The 20,844-nt window shown below is 34.6% G+C and overlaps 1 protein-coding gene across 6 annotated transcripts; it reads left to right on the top strand.

The window, feature by feature from the left end:
- Positions 1 to 5,577: 5,577 nt before the first annotated feature.
- On the top strand, positions 5,578 to 17,401 carry LOC111021145 (TOM1-like protein 3). 6 transcript variants are annotated; one of them, XM_022297999.2, is made up of 11 exons: positions 5,619 to 5,728; positions 5,823 to 5,953; positions 6,287 to 6,415; positions 7,495 to 7,573; positions 7,874 to 7,972; positions 8,135 to 8,248; positions 11,843 to 11,991; positions 12,877 to 12,958; positions 15,509 to 15,594; positions 15,930 to 16,121; positions 16,597 to 17,401. In XM_022297999.2, exons 3-11 carry the CDS (start codon positions 6,306 to 6,308, stop codon positions 17,159 to 17,161), a joined length of 1,476 nt encoding a protein of 491 aa, XP_022153691.1. In that variant the 5' UTR covers positions 5,619 to 5,728; positions 5,823 to 5,953; positions 6,287 to 6,305; the 3' UTR covers positions 17,162 to 17,401. The 6 variants fall into 6 exon arrangements, with proteins under 6 accessions (XP_022153689.1, XP_022153692.1, XP_022153691.1 ...); XM_088119716.1 differs by having other exon boundaries at positions 5,623 to 5,723; XM_022297997.2 differs by lacking the exon at positions 5,823 to 5,953 and having other exon boundaries at positions 5,578 to 5,728.
- Positions 17,402 to 20,844: the final 3,443 nt, after the last annotated feature.

Genomic DNA, 20,844 nt, shown 5'->3' with positions numbered 1-20,844 from the left:
CAATTACTAGTATATGTATACCTCTTTTTTTCTTGCTAATTATAAATACATTGTGGTAATCTTTTTTTTAATTAATGTTGAGGGAGAAACCCGAGCAGGACACGCATTGGATTCCAGGAGCGACAGCAAGGCGTGAGACCATAGACGGTTAACATTGTACCCTATGCAGGCTATATAGGGGAGACGCCGAGGACTGCAGCCTGAAACCTACCGTCTGCTTGGGAACAAACCTACAGGTGGAGGCACCACCCACTAATTGTCAGGAGCTTCTGCCCATCAATCTCGGTTTCGTACAGCTCGACGTGCCCCTACACCCAAAATCGTCGTCCTTCCTGGTTGGCCACCTACACCTATAAAATGGAAGGACTCCGATCACCACCAAGCAAGTGAAAAACTTGTTACTTAAACCAAAAGGTATATACTCCTATTTTCTTACTCTGATTACTGACTTGAGCGTTAGAGTATATTAGGCGAGACATCACACCGCTGTCGAGTTTTCTGGTTGCAGCCTCATTTGCTTCTCGGGAACACTCTCATCCGAGGGACACAGGACCTCTCCAAAAAATTTGCCATCAACGATTAAAATAATAATAAATCGTAATTTAATATTAAATATTTTTCATATAACAATTTATTTAATATTATACATCAACTAAAATACTTTTTTTAATGCAAAAATTTGGTGGTCGAACTAAAATTCTTCCTTATTATAACAACCCTCCTTTAATATTAAATGTTATTATTCTAATATTCAATACTAATGAATTATATTTTAAAATTTTGGTTAGTATTAATTAATAATAATAAAGGAAAGTTAAATCATTCAAAAAATTAAATATAAAGTTTTTTATATAAAATCTCATCTGGTAATAATTTTCATTAGAAAAAAAAATATTAATAATATAAATAAAAAAGAAGTAAAAAAGTGTAAAAAAAATTAATTAAAAAGTTATGGATCTCATTAATATAAGAGAGATAAATGATAAAAGTTCTAAAAATAATTGTAATAAAATTGCGGGACCCACAAAATAAAAAATGAAAATGATATTTATAAAATTGTAAGAGGAATGATTATTCATGCGTAGGAGAAGTGATTACAAAGCTTAAGACAGGTCCCATCATTTGATTCTATTCCTATAATTAGGTAAACACCATCAAACGAAACGAAAAATTTGTAAACAGGGCCAAAGCGAACAACTTAATTGGCATATATCTCCAACGAAAAGGTTACGTCAGAGTATGTTTGAGAGTGATAGTAAAATTAGTGATTTTGAGAAAGAGATTTAAGTATAATTGATTTTTCAAAATCACCATCTAAGCGATACCAAGTGATTTTAAGTTTTCTTAAAATCAATTTCTTAATTTTGACCGTAGTAAAAGTGATTTTCATCCTGCTAAAATAACTCTCACACACCTTCATTCCCTCGAGACCAAAGGTTCAAACTCCTATACCTGAATTTATTTTACTAAAAACAAAGTAAAAAATCGATATGAATTTTTAGCATTAAGGTATGAGTTTAGTTCACCTTCTAGAGGAGTGAGTATGCAAAAGTAGGCATGGAACTTTGGAGTACAACTAATCCTATGAGTTAGGCTTCACAATCCTAATCCATCGATACCTAAACACCCTCAAATTAATGGACCCTTCACAAACTTTGTATATAATAATATTGCATCTTGCATTTGGTGGTCGTGATAGGGAAAAAATAGACACGAGTATTATTTAGAACACGGGACCACACTAAATTAAATGGAAATATATATAGAGATGAAAAAAATTTCACATAGTTTTGGGTCACGAGCATTTTTTTTTTTCAGTTTAACAAACATGTGAAGTGAGAATTTAAACTTTTAACTTTAACACCTCTCTATTTTTTTAATTGTTTAAATATATTTATAAACTTCTTTTAATCAAGTTATTAGTAAAAATATTATGAAATATTTTTAAAAATACATTTATTTAAATAATTAAATAATAAAAATACTTATTTTATCATAAAACTATCTAATTTTAGTAAATTATTGATTTGTGGTAACTCATCCTTCATGGCATAGGGCCGTCAGAGAACTAGGCATAAAAAAGAAAAAAAGCAAAACATCGGCATAGATGGTTTATGCCGGCACGTTGAAAAGCGTCGGGATTATGATTTTAAAAGCGTCAGCATAGATCGTCTTTCTCGTCTTTTTTAAAGCATTTTGTGATAAGTAGACCTACGCACCAGATATAGATATAAACTCAACTTAATTAACACAAGTTTAACTTAGTGATGATTGACATCTGTCTCTGGTCAAAAATCATAAATTTGAATCAAAAAACGTAATTCAATAAAAATCATAATGGATTACGTGATTCTAAGATATAATATAATTTTTTAGTATAATAATATTACACAGTTTTCAGAAACAACAAATTGGTCAAAAGATCAGAGCACCAAAATTTAGTTTGTATCTGCATGAGTTCGAATTAGAAGGTTGGAAACACAATTTTACTTTAGCAGAATCATCCAAAACTCAAAAACTCCCAAATTTGGTCATTTTCAATGTTAGTTCAAAAAGGTGGTGAAGTAAGCCAACAGTATCATTTCATCCACTGCCAAAGCTCAAAACAAGCTTGGATAATCAAACAAACTTTCCAACTCGATTCCTATCTAATAGAAAATGACAACTCACCCAACAATTTATTAAGCTTACAAACTAAATCATGCATATTTCCATGGAGAATGGCATGGTGATATAGGTTAACAGGGGATTATACACAAAATTCAAGAAGATCAATAGAATAATCAAATAACACTACAAGAAGTTGGACGTTTAGCGACATTTTGGAGCAACGAAAATCGCTTTTATCGCCAAAATATGTGACAAACTGTATTTGCTTCACTCTAACTTCGTCGCTAAAGAAGCGACGATACAAAGTTTCATTGCTGAAAATGCGACAGTAGAAGCGTGCAAAAAAAAAAAAAGTGTGGTTTTGGAAAAACAGTGAATCAAAACAACGTTGTTTTGTGGTTAGGTGAAAAAATGAGTTTCGTCACCTATTCAAAATGAGGTTGTTTTATGGCTAGCCTAGAGCAAGGACCACTCGCTCTAAGAATTATTGTATGAAGGGATGTATAAATCACGGAACCTAATTCCCTATGTAGCATTTGCGAGTGGAAATCCACCAACATATAGATGACCGTTTAGTAATCGACTCCCCCATCTGCGATACTCTTATGACTACAAAACTCGAGGATTTGCTACGTATTTTCTTTGAAGATGCTAAAGTGCAACCTTAGTCATTGTTGATGTAGAAATTTGGTCTCCTGGAATTCCTCCAAATTCGCACCAATCTTCTAGATGTAAAAGGGATCGACGAGATCTACAAATATAATAGCACTAAAATGAGTGTGGCTCTTGTCACATGGGGTCCGATGCTTAAGTTAGAATGAGAGTAGTCGAGTGTAGAGAGTAGGGTATTTCGACTTACCTCTAGGATTTGGTTTACCCTCTTATTTACAGAAGTCGAATCTTAATCACTTTAAGAATTATAGAAGTCGAATCATAATCTTTTTAGGATTCAACTTCTGTGTAACCCCAACCGAACCTAACTTGTCTCAACCCTCGATTCAACATTAGGCCCACAAAGTGTGATTCGACTGGGACTCAGGTCTCTCGACCTCTGTGCAACCCCAGGATTTCGTTGTGGGCCTAATGTTGAATCGAGGGTTGAGACAAGGTAGGTTCGGTTGGGGTTGCACAGAGGTCGAGAGAGAACCACCAAGGTTCTCGGCCGTGGTTGTTGACCTAGGCAGTTGGGTTCCGGCTTACCTGGTTTGTGAGTCTGAGCTTCTAGCTTAATCTCCCCTTCTGTTGCTTGGTCAACTCTTTTTTTATCTTTCCATAACAGTCATAAATCCATGAGATTGGAGACTTAACCCTTTGCCTTAAATCCATGAGATTGGAGACTTAACCCTTTGCCTTAAATCCATGGCACGACTTGCCTAGGAGTAAATGCCTAGGGTCGAACAATTTTCGCACCAAAACAAGGAAAAACTACCTCAGGATGTAGAGTAAACAGGAGAAGAAATTGGAAGAGATGTCGAAAGTTAGGGCATGAATGATCGACAAGAAAGAGCATTCATAAAGACGAGACATATACACCCTCCTACTTATCCTTGAAAGCCATGTGTATCTTAATTGTATGATCGATCAACATGGGGAAGAGGTGCACTTCTTGTGCACCGTCACATTGGAGGAAGAAACGACACTAGGAACAACACCCAAAGAATCCCATGACAATGACTATTTGTTCATTAAATCCTATGGCGAAGACGTGGATATGGACCAGACCACATCGTCATAAAAGGTCAAGCTCCACGACCCCCGATCTCGCTTAGCTAGGTCAAGCCAAAAAGTGGAGACCAATGTTATGGGTAGCATAACCAAGATGCCACATGGTTAAGGGTCTAAGAAGTCACCTCGGTGAAGTCAATGAGAGACATCGTGGATACAGTGACTTATGTCCCAAGTCAAGAAAGATCAATCTTAGGTGAATCTAACCGAGCACCAGCCCATAAGAAAGTTTGAATATGGACTTGAGGGGCAAGATAAAAGTACTAAACGAGGATTAGCCATAAGACCGAGGTGGGATGACACCTCGATCTGTCCCCTTAGTTCTAACAAATTGACAGATCAATGTGTAAGAGGGACAAGCCAAGGAGTTCCAAACAACCAAATGCATGTATGTACATGTATGAATAAAAATTAGTTGCGTCCTCATTATAAAGGAGACCACTAATGGCAGGAAAACATACAAGGTACACAATTCTAATAATACGACCTCAATTTTCTCTCATCCAAACTCTAACTTAAGAATTAGAGTTTCTGGTCTCAATACTAGGTTGTTGCTAAATTCCCTTCGTCGTAGTTGACACAAAGATGAACGACAATTCCTTAATGAGATGAAGAATACCATCTATCAGAATCATGCTCCCACTCATCGTGTACACTTATTACCCTAATCTCCTGAGAACATGGTCTCTAAATCAAGGATTTCTTGACCCGAATCCTAATCACTTAAATTACTATAAGAGCATACACAATACCCTCATTTATTGTTAGCTATGTCAATATCATTTAAGAATGATACAACGTCTAGTAGAACTAAATAATTATTTATAAAGAAAAAATTATGGTATGAATATAGGAAGTAGGTACTCTTGTTCTCTTTTTACATATATATATGAAGCGAGGTTCCAAACTTCCAACATTAATAAATTCAGCTATGACATATTGTCTCAGTTGTATAATTAAAACAATAAATTGAAAGCTAATAAAAACGAAAAAAACTTGACTCCTAGAGTTAAAAGAGATTCATGTTTAACATCATTAAAAATAAAAATAATAATAAAAAATAGGAGAGAAATGTAAAAAAAAAAAATTAGTAGAAAAAGAATGAGTTGTAAAATATCTAATAGTATTGAGAAGGAAGTTACTCGTAAAGTAACCTAAGTTTTTTACGTAAAAGAATGTAACTTTATTGAGGTCGAAATTTCAATCATTCGAGCTTGGTGTATTAAAAAAATCTTTAAAAAAGAAATGGAAAATAGAAAAATTAAAGAACAAGAAAAATCCATTTCCCCCCGCCCCAAGCTCAACCTCTCTGGTTCCATTTTTCTTCTCATATATAAACCCATCACTATCCATTAGTTGGTTCTCAATTTGTTCTTGGATTTTGACCGGTAAGGTAAGCCTCCTCTGAAATCTCCACGCTTCTTTTTTTAATTTTTCAATTTCTCTGATACCCTTCTGTCAAATCCATTATGTCACCCGGATTTTAGGTTGCGAATTTGAATGATTGGATCCGAATTGAGGCGCAAGAAAGTTCCAAATCTTCTTGATTCAGCGAAGAGGCTTTTTTTTTCTTTTTTTTTTTCTTTTTTATTGTTGGTTGCTCTAGCTTGGGTACTCGGTTAGAATTCTATCCTTCATTTTTCAAAAATTTGAGCTGATAATTGAATCATCTGTTGCCAAAAGTGATTTTGTTGATGATCCGATTGGTTCTTGCCAATTTGGTGGCCAATTTCTTATTTCTTTGGGTTTGAAAGAAGATTTCTCGGTTCTAATGTTTGCTGGATTCCGGTAGGGCTTATGTAGTATGTCTCCATGGTCTTTTTGGTGAAAGGAAAATATAGTTCTTTTTTCATTTCCATTGTTGTTCGAATGCGAAAGTTCCCTTGGTTTATTTATTTGAAGGTCAACTTTATAGAGGATTGAGATTATGATAAGTTGTATGAATATTCAGGAAGTTGACGTTGGGGAACATGGCCAGTAATGCAGCAGCCTGCGCAGAGAGGGCAACCAGTGATATGCTGATTGGTCCAGACTGGGCCATAAACATTGAGCTATGCGATATCATTAACATGGACCCTGGGTAATTTCAATTTGTGTTTATTATTTCTCCTTTTCAGGTTGATTGTGTTATAAAGACTGTAAGGAGGTGTAACTTATTTGCTCCAAATTTATCGTACAGTTACTAATTTGAAGTGATATGCTATCAACTATACCATGTCGTGATCTTTTCCCTCTCTTGTATTGTTTCTCTATCGAGATAGGAATTTTTAACTTTATCAAAGAAAGTAGGATGTATAGAAGCAGAACCAGTCCACCCCAGTTCAGGAACCAAGTGAAAATCACAAAAATTGTTCAAACTGGGGAAAGATGAAAAACAAAAGGAGTACCTGAAAAGTCTTTTATGACTGAGTCGTAAAATGAAGCTACAAACTTATCTTAAAATAAATGATTCTTTTAGTATGCAAATGCTAAGCTTTATCGGGATTTCTTTGGCGGTTGGTCTCGAAAGAGAAAGAACTGCTTTTGGGAATTGTTCCATTCCAGTTGTCTATTGGATTTTGTGGTTGGAGAGAGATTAAGAGAATATATTTGTGAATCAAAATTTCTACTAGTTGTTCAAACTTGGAGAGTTTTCAATCTGGTTCTTCTCTTGATCCATTTGCAGAAAGAAATATCTGGTGAATGCCTAACACGAAATGTCTTATGAGTGACTAAAAGTTTCCTTTTCTTAATGCTACAGTATTAATGAGTGATCATTCCATGTTAGTTAGATCCAGTCTTTTAGTTTTATTTTTAATGTTTTCAACCTCTTACTACTGTTTTGTCTCTAGGATAAATGCCATTGCAACAAGTTGCTTGAACTTGAAAGCCTCTTTAATCCATTTACAGAAAGAAATATCTGTTGAACCACCAATATATCATGTCTTACGATTAAATTTCTGAATACAAGTTTTCTTTTCTTGATGCTACAGCATGCAAAAGAGATTCTTTCCATTTTTAGTTTTATTGACTTTTTTAGAATCTTGCTTATTGTTTGAACCTCTTGTCACGTTTCAAGTTTTCTCTTCCACATAATTTTTCATTTTAAAATCAATACGCTTTTTCTATGTATTGCATTGGTTTTGAACTTTGATCATCGTTTCAAATTGGCAATGTCAGGCAAGCAAAGGAGGCATTAAAGATACTCAAGAAGAAGCTAACAAACAAAAATCCCAAGATTCAGATTTTGGCTCTTTTTGTAAAGTTCTCTTTCCCTTGTCAAATCAGAACTTATCAATGAGACGTATGTTCTTGCATGATTTAACTGAACAGACCATGGCATTGATTAATTCATTAAATGTAAAGCTATTGTATACCATACTTGCATTTATAATAAACTTTTCTTTGAGAATGTGTGGGTTTTCTGTATTTCTTGACAATTCCGTTATATTTTGGTCAGCCCATGTATAATTTATTACTTGGTGAATGATTTGAGGCTCTCTTACTATATCCAATATGAAAATCTCACTATGTCTTCTTTGAATGATTAATCATCTAGGCTCTGGAGACTGTCAGCAAAAATTGTGGTGAGAATGTGTTTCAGCAGATTGTTGAGCGTGACATCCTGCATGACATGGTTAAAATAGTGAAGAAGAAGGTGATTTTTTTTTTCTGTATAAAGTATGATATATGACTATTAAATGAATGACTTGTTTCCGTAGTTCCATTTTGTTTGTTCATTGCTTGCTGCTTATTTTTCTTCTTTGCAACCTCAGACAAGCATGGTAATTCTTTGTTTCAATATGTTCCAATTTTGCAGCCAGACTTGGGTGTGAGGGAGAAAATACTAACTCTGATAGATACATGGCAAGAAGCATTTGGGGGACCAAGGGGAAGGTATCCCCAGTGCTATGCTGCTTATAATGAATTAAAGGTGATTATTGTTTTCTTTTTATCCATTATTTCCGAAGCCTGAAACTATGTATTGTGATCACCTTCTTGCTTTATAAGTTTTTAGCACTCTCTCATTTCCTTAAACAGGAGGTATTTTGATGTTTTTTTTCTCTTCTTCTTCATCCTTGCGTATTAACAATTTAACTAGTAATTGCCTGAATCAAATTATACATATCATTTTCACCGGTTCCTATTTTGAATTATTTCAATTCATTCATTTGTATCCAAGCTATGCATTAAAACTCGTAAATTTTATGTTCTTTGGATGGTAGGAATTAAATATCACTTTGTTGCATTTACAAGGTATTATGCTGCTGCAGGGCTTCTTCTCGATATCCCTTCATTTCGATACTATGTCATGATATAAGTAGGCAGTTTTTTATGTATCACAGAAAAACCTGATAATTGATCTTTATGGTGCTTCTTCAATCTCTAACTCTCTCCATACATTCTCAAATTCTTATGCTAAGAAGTTCAGAGGGTGCATATATGCCAAAGACCCGAAGGAGGAGCCATCAACAAAGGAGAAATTGATGATCAAAGAGAAGAAACCTCCAATAACACTTGTACTGTGGAAAGAGAAGAGAATCCTTTCTAAAGAATACGTATACCACCTGAAGGGAACCAAAAGAGTTGAGGGTACCACCTGAGGGGAACCAAAAGAGTTGAGGGCAGCCAACTTATGCTTTTCAAGCTCCAAGTGGATTTGGTGAGCCTTCCTCTATCAATGGGGGAGTTTGGTTCTAGAGAATACAATAGGGAGGGATTGACTTTGATAATTGAAGATTTGACCATAGCTCTTTATTTCAAAGCTTCAAAGACTTCAGACATTCCAGTTGGGAATTCTCATGAGGAACCATGAGATTCCCATCATTTGAAGAGACTGAGGCTTGTTGTGATTGATGGAAGAGTGAAGGTTTAGTAGCTGTAGCTCTCTAATGCTTGAGATTATCCTTTTCGCCACTTTTTCTTTTGTTTAGAGGGGGCGAAGCCAGTGAATTTCTTTTTAAATTTGATGTGGGTTTTCATGCAATCTAGTTACTGGAGGGTTTTAGGAGTGCATTCAATACAGTTACCACAAGCATTGCTAACACGAAGGAATGAGTCCAAGTGTCAACTAGGAAGAGGCACATTTCTACTGACAATGCTTTTGGAGTGCTTGAGAGCATCCCATCTTTCCAACAGTCGGGTAAATCTTCTTCCCGTTACGTGCCATCCAACTTGTAAATAGAGGATCCTTGCTTGGTGAAAATTTGCATTTGAGGAGGGTTCTTATCAACTTGGAAGAGGGCTAATGGAACAATAGGGGTTTTTGACAAATAAGCAAGAACGTTACTCAGCTACTCAATGACTCGGTCCTATCTCCTTGCACCAATCTCTTAAATCCATAATCTTCGAATCTTGGTTTGAAAGATAGCAAAGGATATTTGAAGACCTTCCATTTTTAAAGCTTCACAATGGTGCTCTCTAACCATCATGGGTGGCCCATTGGTCCAAAGGGACTAGGGTTAATTAAGAGGGAATGGGTTCAAATTGGCCACCTACCTTAGGAATTAGTAATTCTTATGTGTTTCCCGGCACCAAATGTTGTAGGGTCAGGCGGTTACCCCGTGAGATTAGTCGAGGTGCACGTAAGCTGGCTCGGAGACTCACGGATATAAGACAAAAAGACCGAGCTAAAAGATTCTTACTTACAAGGATCATAATGAACCTTTTCCTACAATTTAACAAGCTGAATGGTATCCCTTTGCTGTTGGAGGTTTTTTATCCAAACCACATAACATCACTTCTAGATTCTCTGAAGAATTTTTGATTTAGGGAAAACATGAAAAGGTCAGCTAGGCGAGAGCAGCCCATTGAACTGATAGAGAGTAAGAAATAACTTTTTCTGTTTAAAGATTTTGGCTCTGCTGCATCTAAAGCACTATCAATCTCAGTGGTGAAAGTCTTCTTTTTCACAACCACAACCACAGCATGCTGCTTGTAGCTCCAGCCCCGGCTAGTGAAGAGTAAAAGAAAAACAAACTAGACCAGGGTATGGGGGGAGGCAGAAGGGAACGACTTAGGTTAGGAAGAATGAAACATGGAAGAAGGGGGCAGGGACATAGAGGATATTAGGAAAGAGAATTTCAAATAATCCAACTAGAATTTTGGTTTATGGGTTCTGTTAAAAATAATTATGTTGTCCAAAATTTCAATTTGTTTGGAGCTGTTTGATAATGCTTTTTTTTTTCTGTTTTTAAAAATCATGTTTGTTTATAACATGTTTCTTTTCTAACCGAATTTCAAAAACGTTTGGACACATTAAAAAGAAAAGTTTTCAAAACAATGGGTGTCCCGTTGGTCAAAAGGGTTCAAGATTGATTGGGTTTTCAATTTAAAATTTGAAGCCAACTTGGTTCAGCTTCTGTGTGGGACTTCGCATTCCTCTTCTACGGCTCGACTTTTATGGATTTATGCGGTTAAAAGCTTCCTCTCAGAATTATGGTTTGAGCGGAACACAAGGCTTGGGCAAATGAAGATCTTTGTTCGATTGTTTCAACTCAACCAAATTTAAGGCCTCTCATTGGCGTTCTTTGGCGGATTCCTTTTCTCATTATTCCCTTTCTGTTATTTTTAACAATTGGGGTGTTTTCATTAGTCCAGAGTAGTTCTCGTAATTTTTATATTTCCTTGTTCGTTATGTCTTTTAATATATATATATATATATTTTGTATTTTCACTCTTTTGAGACTTTGTATCCTTGAACAATTTTATTCCTTTTCATTTCATCAACGAACAGTTCGTATCTTGTTAAGGAAAAAAAAAACACAATGGGTGACCCATTGGTCCAAAGGGGTTAGGGTTAATTGAGAGGGAATGTGTTTAAACATCATTATGACCACCTACCTTAGGAATTAATTCCTATGTGTTCCCAACACCAAATGTTGTAGGGTCAGGCAGTTGGACTGTGAGATTAGTCGAGGGACACGCAAGCTCGCCCAAACACTTACATATATATATATAAAAAAAAAAAAAATTGTTTTAAAATTTGACTAAGGTTTAAGTAGTTTTTATAAGCTTAATTTTTAAAATGTAAATTAAGCAGAAGGTTTAGGTTTAAGTAGTTTTTAACCAAAAATGAAATGGTTATCAATAGGTATCTAAGGATTCTTCCAATTGGTTTTTATGATGTCATTTTCTGTTCTCTTTTATTATGGTGTTATTGGGTCTCACTTTGGGTTGAAGCTTCCTCTCAGAAATGATCCCAACTCTTTAACTGTTGCCAACAGGATGAGTTTCTGTGATTCCTGGTTCTGGGTTAGAGAATATCTTTCCTTTCATTTATTGAAAGAAAATCTGTTTGTTTAAATAAATTTGTTTCATATCTCTCCACCTCCCTCCCATGTGGAAAAGTAAGAGGTAAAAAATTATTCCAACTTTCCAATATTAATATTTTAAAAAGTGGTCTCTTTCCTTCGTGTGTTGTGTTGCTGATATCGTCATCTGATTTCTTTTTTTCTTATGTACCCAACATTATTTGGATATTCTAGTCTGTCATTCTTAGTATAGTTTCTGGTCTGGCCTTTTGCAGAATGCTGGAATTGATTTTCCACCAAGAGAAGAGAATAGTGTTCCGTTTTTTACTCCACCTCAAACCCAGCCCATTGTTCATCAACCTGCTGCAGCTTTTGAGGATGCTGCAATTCATGCCTCTCTTGAATCTGATGCTTCTGGGCTGAGGTACCTTTTTCTTATCTTCCTCTTCCGTGTTTGTTTGTGATGCTTGATTGCCATTCCACCACTAAATCATCTACATATCTATTTTTATGCCACTATCACATTACTTGAATTTTGTAAAACGTGTTACTCATTCTGCTAGTATTCTTCCATAGCCTTGTGCACATTTCTCTCAGAAAGTAAAGTTATTCTAACTGCTGTCTTTCAATCTGAGTTTATAAGGTATCCAATAAGCTTATCAAATAAAAAACTGAACCACTTAATGTATAATAATAACAGATAAATGGCGGATAAACCAAAATAGTAAACTAAAAGCTTTTAGTACATCAGCCACCCACATGATTAATACACCCTTGCCTTGCCCATTTACTGGTTTGGTGCTGCCCCATAATTTTATATTATCCCAGTGTGGTGTTCTTAACTTCATATGACGTCAAACCGCTGATGATGTGCAATGACATTGGTTACTCATGTTTTAATTTTTGTCTTACACTGCGATGTTCATGGTAAAAATCTAGGAAATCATATGTTCGGATATCCACTCTTGCATTTATTTTACCTTTGCAACCAAAAAAAATATATATATATTGCTTTCTTGGACTTTACCCCTTGAGGATAATATTGAACGCTGCTATAGTTGTTTGATATGTTTTATTTCTTTAACAAGTTTCCACTTCTATCCATCTTCGTTAAAATAAACTAAGTTATTTTTGTCTTTAGTTTTGCACTGAGGTATTAGAAATTGATTATTAACAACTCAGATTCCTTCCATAATAATCAAGTTTTTCGGCATTATTCCTTATTGCCAAAAAACTTGATATTATATATCAGGCAGTCCTATTTGATGGGCAATCGATTGCTTTGAAATAAAAATTTTACTTTCAACAGCTTGCCAGAAATTCGAAATGCACAGGGGCTTGCAGATGTGCTAATGGAAATGCTTGGTGCCCTGGACCCTAAAAAACCAGAGGTATCTTTTCTTCGCGTCTAATATTGATTGAATTTTGTAGTATAAAAGTTTAAATTAAGCCGATTGATATAGTACAAATTTTGTTTCAAGATTCAGGAAGTTGTGAACTATTTTTTTAACTTATGTACCTCACTATTGTTTTGGTAGACTGCTTGAAGTAAAATAGGCATAGAATTTTTTGTAAAAGTAGTCAAATAGTTTTTTTTGTTAAGTTTAGAAAGTATAGAATCCTATTCAATAAGTGTAATGCATTAGCTCTCGGCTCTTGGTTGGGCAGAGAAAGAAAATCACTCATTTTTAAAATCAGCATTCTTAAGATCAAAATCAAAGAGGCGGGCAGAAAAAGGGGGCTAGATGCAAACAAGGGTAGTAATTCGTTTTTTTTTGAACAAGATACGAACTTCTCATTAAGATAATGAAAAGGAACAAAATGTTCAAGGATACAAACTCTCGAAAGAGTGAAAATTGAAATGAAACAAAAATAAACTAAAATCTTAAAAAACTGCCATAAAAACATTCCAATTCGAGCAAATCAGACTAGGGGAATAAGATTTAAATAAAGGAGATAGAGAGGTCCATTGAGAAGCTTTAAATCTAGCGATGTCAAGACGAGCCGCGGGGGACTGCTTCTTTCCTTCAAAGGTTCTAAGATTTCTTTCGTACCAAACTTCGTACACCAATGCCGACTGAATTGATCCATAATAAAGAGGCTTTTGGGTTAAAAACAGGACCTTTTTAGGACTTTTGGATTTCCAGATAGCTTTAAATAAGGCCTTTGGCAATGAAGAAGCACTACATAGTTTACTGATTGATGCAACTGAAAACATACCCGAAGGTTCAAGTGACCAAAGTCTCCTATCCAATTCATTGGAAGGAGAATGAGAATGCAGAAGATATAAAAGTGCACTGAACTCCTCTATTTCATCATCTTTTAGAGCTCGTCTTGTAGAAATTCTCCAAGATAGGGTCTGTGCATCCCAAAACTCAACTACTGATCGGGAAGGATTGGTGGAGATTTGATAGATCTTTGAGAATCTATCCTTTAAGGGCTGATTTTCAATCCATTTATGAGTCCAAAACAGGATGCTATCTCCTGACCCAAGCTTAAAACCCGCAAACTGATTCCAATGGCTCCATTGGCGAGAGATGTTGATCCAAGGTCTTCTAAGGCAACCATTTAACATAGAACCGGAAGACCAACCTAACTCAGAGGAACCATACAAACTTTCTATCACCTTTCGCCATAAGGCATGCGGTTCACAGCCGAATCTCCAACCCCATTTAGCTAACAGGGCACTGTTTTGCTTGGAAAGACCTCCAATACCCAAACCGCCATCCTCCAAAAGTTTAGATACCACATTCCAGTTTACCGGATGATTTAGAGCCCCTGAAGCACCACTCTTCCACAAAAAAGACCTCATTTTCTTCTCAATTTGTTTACAAACTCCCGCTGGCATTTGATATAAGGACATATAATAGAGAGGCAAATTAGAAAGGACAGACTTACAAAGCGTTAAACGACCTCCTCTCGATAGTTGATACCGATTCCATCTGTCCAATTTCTTTTCAATTTTCTCTACAATAGGGCTCCAAAATGCTGCTGATCTCGGGTTGCCACCCAAAGGAAGTCCTAAATATAGAAGTGGAAGAGAGGCAGTCAGACAATTCAAAAATTCTGCCCTTTTTCTAACTTTTTCAGTTTGCAAATTAATACCACAAATCGCCGACTTTCCTCAATTGACAGAGAAACCCGACATTCTTTCAAAAGTTTTAATGGCCTGAATAAGGTTGTCCAACATATTGTCATTATCTTTGCAGAAAATGAGAATATCATCTGCGAATTGCAAATGGGAGATATGGACTTTGTCCTTGCCAATCACGAACCCTTCATAGAAACCTCCCGAATGAATGCTGTCCAAAATACTGCTGAAGAAGTCCCCTACTAACAGAAAGAGAAAAGGTGAAAGGGGATCACCTTGCCTCAATCCCCTAGTGGCTGAAATTCGACCCCTTGGCCTTCCATTGATAAAGATGGAGAATTTAGTTCCCCACACACAACCATCGATCCATCTACGTCATTTCTTCCCAAACTGTTTTTGTTTAAGAACATCATCCAGAAAGTCCCAATCAACTATATCAAATGCCTTTTCTAGGTCTAACTTTAACAACCATCCACTGCGTTTTTTAGCCTTATAGTCTTCCACTGCTTCATTGGCAATTAAAATTGGGTCAAGGATATTCCTTCCTTCAATGAATGCACTTTGATTGATCGATATTGTGGAATGCATAACCTTCTTAAGACGTTCCGTTAAGACTTTAGCCAGTAACTTATAAATAGAAGAACAAAGGCTAATTGGTCTATAATCTCGGATTCTGTCCACCTTTGTCGTTTTTGGAATAAGGCAAATGAAATTCTCCTTTAGGCAGGCACTAATAATGCCGTTATCAATGCAATTCAACATTTTCATGTGCATGTGATTTTAGTAAAACTTGAGAAAACAAAAACTTCCATTCCATTTTTGGTTTTCTAATGACTCAACACAATGACAGGGTGTAAAGCAAGAAGTGATTGTTGACCTTGTTGACCAGTGCCGGTCATATCAAAAGCGTGTCATGCTGCTTGTAAATAGTACCGGGTTAGTGTTTTCTTGTAGGTCTGGAGTACCACTTTTGCTGTGTCCAAAAAACACTTCCTACTTAAAATCATCATATTTGGAAGTGATATATAAGTGCTTCTAGAAAAAATCAGAAGCACTTAGGAGTGCTTTGATGAGACAGCGCTTGTATAATGATCTATTGTTAAGAATGTAGAACCAAATATTAGTGTTTTTTAAGTATTTTTTACTTAAGCGCTTAAAATCAAAGTATTTTTATTAAGTTTACTTATGGAAAGAAAACAAAAGAAAAGATCAAATTCTTTGTTGTTCGAAATTCATATTCTTTCTGCTGATTATTGTTTTCACTTTACCAGAGATGAGGAACTTTTATGTCAGGGATTGGCTTTGAATGATACTCTGCAGCGAGTGATTAAACAGCATGATGATATTGCGAATGGAACTGCTAATAGAGAAACAACAGGAGCTGAATCATCAGCTCTTCCAATTGTAACTATCAACAATGAGGATGATGAATCAGAAGATGATTTTGCTCAGTTAGCTCGGAGGTATTTTTAAAATTCTCTATTCGAGATGATCTCCATATGTCTTTCTGCTCAGTACTTACCATCTTTCTCATAGTTTTATCAGGCTAGAATAGTTAATTCTTGTTAGGAGTTTGGATATGATTGTTGGATGCAACTATGGGGTGGGTTCGACATCTTAAGCCTAAGAATGTTAACCTTAGGAGTTTGAGCGGAGGGTTTAGGAAACTGTGTTTGAGGTGCAGGTTTAAAAAATTTGGGTTTAGAAAAGGAAATGAATTTGGGGAGGGGCAGGTTTCGGGTACTGTTGAAATACAAACAAGTAAACCTCGGGCTTGACTAAACGAATGGGATAAAACATGAGTTTGGAATTTAAGCCAAAGTCCCAAAATTCAAACCCCCCCCCCAAACACCTTCACGAGTCCTATATGCTTTAACTTTCTTTCAATTTTATATCTTCGTAGCAGAAGTTCGAACAAACGTATTGTATTTGTTGCAGATCATCTAGAGACAATTCTCAAGGACAGAGCAGAAAACCAGCCAATGGTAGTACTGAATCGACCCGAGTTGGACCTCTTCTACCTCCTCCGCCATCATCAAAGAAGCCAGTTCTTGCAGGTAGCAGCATGGTTGATTACCTTAGTGGTGATACTTACAAATCAGAAGCTTCCGAAACTTCACGTACGGTTCCAGTTCACTCAACTGCAACTTCAATCCCACCATCTCCTTCACCCGTCTCCCATGTGGAACACTCCATCTCATCACAACCTGTGTATGATGAACCAAATCCCACGGCATCATGGGGCTTGCAGGAGCCCCAAAGCCCCTCCACCCTTCCACCTCCACCATCGAAATTCGGTCAGAGACAGCAATTTTTTGACCAACATGAGGCTCGCGGGTCGGGTTCCTCATACGACAGCTTAGTTGGACAGACCCAGAACCTCTCTCTCAATCCCCCAACTCCAACTAAACAGGAAAAGTCGGAAGATGTGCTATTCAAAGATCTGGTTGATTTCGCCAAAGCTCGGTCATCTGGATCGTCGAATCCAAACCGGTCTTTCTGAACATTTTAGTAAAGATGAATTCTATGGTGTCGGTACAGATTATAAAGTTGTGTTTAGCCCATCAGGTTTTGCATCAGATTGAAGAATTATCAATATTACCAAATTATCTTTTGGAATAGGGAAGCCAGCGTTTGGGTTGTGTATGTGTATGTATGCTGTTTCTGGGTTCATGAGTCGAGCAATTTATTGCATATATTTGCCTTTTATATATATATAATATATAATGTTTATATTCTTATATGATTATATAATCGTTGTAAATTCGTTGGGAAATTTTCAAACGAACAATTTCTTATTGGATCCGAGATTGATTGTGTTCATAATACATTTACTATCTTAGTTGTCTTTTACCAACTTTTATCAGCTGTTATTTTGTCTCCTCTTGTGGACATCAGTTTTAGTTAAAGAATTCTATATTTATAGACTCTTAAATATATGATTTGGTTTTTAAGTCAAATTAGTTGCCCTAGTTTGTTCTTGATTTCAATTTCAACTTTATGGTTTTAAAAGTTTCAGTTAGAGTTCTTATAGTTCAATTCAAACATTATTATTTTTTACATAGTAGTCTTCTATCGAGGTAACTATATTAGTTGAGTGTATTAAGGTTTAGGGTCGAGTGAAAAAAAAAATAAAAGAAAATAGATGAATTTTTTGGGTGGTTAAAATATACAACCGGCGAGATACCAAACCATAGGGATTGGACTGGAACTAAGTTTAAACTATATAGACTTGAATTGAAGCTAATCTTGAATCATAGACTGGAACTAAGTTTAAACTATATAGACTTGAATTGAAGCTAATCTTGAATCATAGAGACCAATTTAAAATCATAGAGACCAAATTAAAACTTTGCCTCAATTAGAGGGATAAAATTTGTAATTTAACCTATTATCGATGTGTTCAAAATTATTTATATGTCTTCTTAACATAAATTTTGGATTTGCCACTATCTTTGAACCTCCTTTCTGACCCCATTCAATAATATCAAGTTATGTACGAATATTACGCGTCAAGCCATATGAAACGAGGATGTTTGAAAATTTATGGGTCAGCATGTCTCTATTCATCAAATCAAAACATTTAGTATTTATAACCCAATAAAAGGTATTTTGATGTCACAACATTGCATATATATATGATCGGTGAAATTGAAACATTTACAAATAGTCAAAAGTGAACATAGGTCAGCGGTAATTGACATATATCTTAAACCGAGAGGTTGTAAATTTAATCCCCACATGTTGTATAAAACAACATTTACAAATAAATAGTGAATTTTAAAATGACCGTAGCTAAATTGTCTATTGTCTCAAGTGCTAAATTTATAATATTGTCTTTAATGTTTTGAATTTTTTTAGTTGAATCTTTATATCATTAAACGTTGAAAGTAATGATGAACATCAAAATATATTCATCGAACAAAAGTTCCATACCCAAAAAGAAATGAAGAACAACAATATACTATAGAAACCCACATGCCCTTCTCTTCTAAATATCATATATAAAAATAAAAGCTTAACCCATTATTTATTCAAACAAAAGGTATTTCCCCTTACAATGACTTCATTTATCAATGGATTTAAATACTATTTTAGTACATATATTTTTAACTTTGATTTATTTTAGTTGATGTACTCTTCAGTTTTATTCATTTTAACCCTTCTATTTTCAAAACGCTATTTTAGTCCATAAACTTTTAAAAAGTGATCAATTTGATCTTTCTTAGTTAACGTGCATTTTATACACAATAGAAACCATAGAATACAAATTTATAGTTATATTTCAAGAAATTTAATGAGTAAAGTATCGTATTAAAATTATAATTAAAATAAATGATCCGGACCCAAACAAGAACTAAAATGAACAAAAATAGGGGTGCATATGAATCAAAGTTCAACTACCAAAATAATATTTAAATCAGAGTACTTGAAATCTCTCACTCAGAGTGGTGATGGGTGTAGAAAACTTTATGGCATAAAATAATTTTCTTGTGTTGGCTAAATGGCATACAACAGTGTGTCAAAAACTGCTTCCTTTTGATCCAACTCCATTAAACTTTTAAAATCTGCTTCTTTTTTCCATTGTTGCCCATCTCAAGAACATCAAAACCTTATTTAATTTGGAACAACTTTCCTTTGTTTGTGCAACCACAACCTTAGAAAATTCCTTTTTGTTGAACCACAAAATAATTGTTTTAATAATATTACATGTTCATGGAGTTGAGTGGTTTTGTTTTAGCCTTTAATTTAATGCTGCCTTGCAAGCAATACACTAATGATAAGCTAATTAAAAGATTGTTGGGTATCAATTTTCAGGATTCAATTTTATTGCTACCAAATTTTTTCGGGTTTGGTTTATTTTGGTTTTTATACTTTCGCAATGTCTATTTTAGTCCTTAAATTTTTAAAAGATGAACATTTTGATCCACCAACTTTTAACATGTGTCTTATTTAGGGCATGTTTGGTATATTAGGATTTTGAGGGATTTTAAATGGTTTGTTTGGTACCTCAGTATTTTGAATGATTTGAAATCGTGTATTTATGTAAAAAAAAATTTTGATCAAAATGGTGGGATTTTGCAGGATTTTATAGAACTTCAGAGTAAATTACATATTTAATTTTGTCATATTTTAATTTACTAATTAATAAATTTAGATTAAAAAGGCATACATCAGTAAACTTTTTATTTTCTTTTCCTTTCCTGAATATCAAAGAAATAAATTTAAACATATTCATTTCATTATCGCTTCAAACAACCTAAAGAATTTTAGATCATTTCTTAGATTTCAAATCACGGAATTTAAAATCATTTCTTGAACTTTCTTGACATCAAACGAAGAGTTCATTTTAATTTTAAAAATATAACCATATTCACAATCTTGCTGTTATTTTGTCACCTAATATTTATCCATTTAATTTGTGTTTGAATAATTGTTGTATTACCTTAAAATTTGAATAGAAAAATTAAAACAAATATATATTACCTTAAAATTTTTGGTATTCAAAATCGTAAATGTTTGACAACGAGAACACTGAGTCATGCCACTATTTTGTCAAAAGATTTAATTTTAACAGCGTTATTTCCAAAATTTGAAAGATTACTTTGTGAACTTTTAGAGACCAGACTAAAATAACTAAAAAATTGTTGTGACATTAGAATATATAAATAATCTAAAAGCATAACTTTAAAATTAAAATGTCCAAGAAAAAACTTTAAATTAAAAATATGCCAAAACACACAACATTAATCATTCTTAAAGTAAAGCAAAGCTAAACTTCTACGTGTGGCATAACTCATAATTACTACTTAAATCACACACTTAGAAAAATTAAAACCAAAAAGAAATATCTGACAGCAAAGATTTCTTACCCTCAAAACCATAAATTAAAAAAAAAATCATAATCATATGAAAATATAATTAACTATATAATATATCTTCAACTTTCCCATTTCAGAATATTTTATAAAGCTTCAATAAAACTTCCCTGAATCTCATTTTCTTCATAATTCCCTCTGGAATTAGGTAATGAAAGGCATAACATGAGCTACATGATAGGCAACAATAATAAATTCCTCTTTTGTCTGCCATTGTCACTCCTTTTTTACAACAAAACTAGTTGGCAACTCCCTTACATTACTCACCATGTCTCCTCCCAACATCTCTCAAAACCCTTGATTTCTC

Source organism: Momordica charantia (genome assembly GCF_013281855.1).
Source record: "Momordica charantia cultivar OHB3-1 chromosome 11 unlocalized genomic scaffold, Mcharantia_2.0 BLBB01000011.1, whole genome shotgun sequence".
Lineage (NCBI taxonomy): Eukaryota > Viridiplantae > Streptophyta > Magnoliopsida > Cucurbitales > Cucurbitaceae > Momordica > Momordica charantia.
The sequence above is the reverse complement of the archived record's forward strand: the minus strand, read 5'-3'. Positions and strand labels throughout refer to the sequence as shown.

Excerpts from the sequence above, each read along its gene's own strand:
- LOC111021145 (XM_022297996.2), top strand. Across the intron at positions 7,973-8,134 it reads TTAAAATAGTGAAGAAGAAG|CCAGACTTGGGTGTGAGGGA; the intron begins GTGATTTTTTTT and ends CCAATTTTGCAG. Across the intron at positions 11,992-12,876 it reads TCTGATGCTTCTGGGCTGAG|CTTGCCAGAAATTCGAAATG; the intron begins GTACCTTTTTCT and ends TACTTTCAACAG.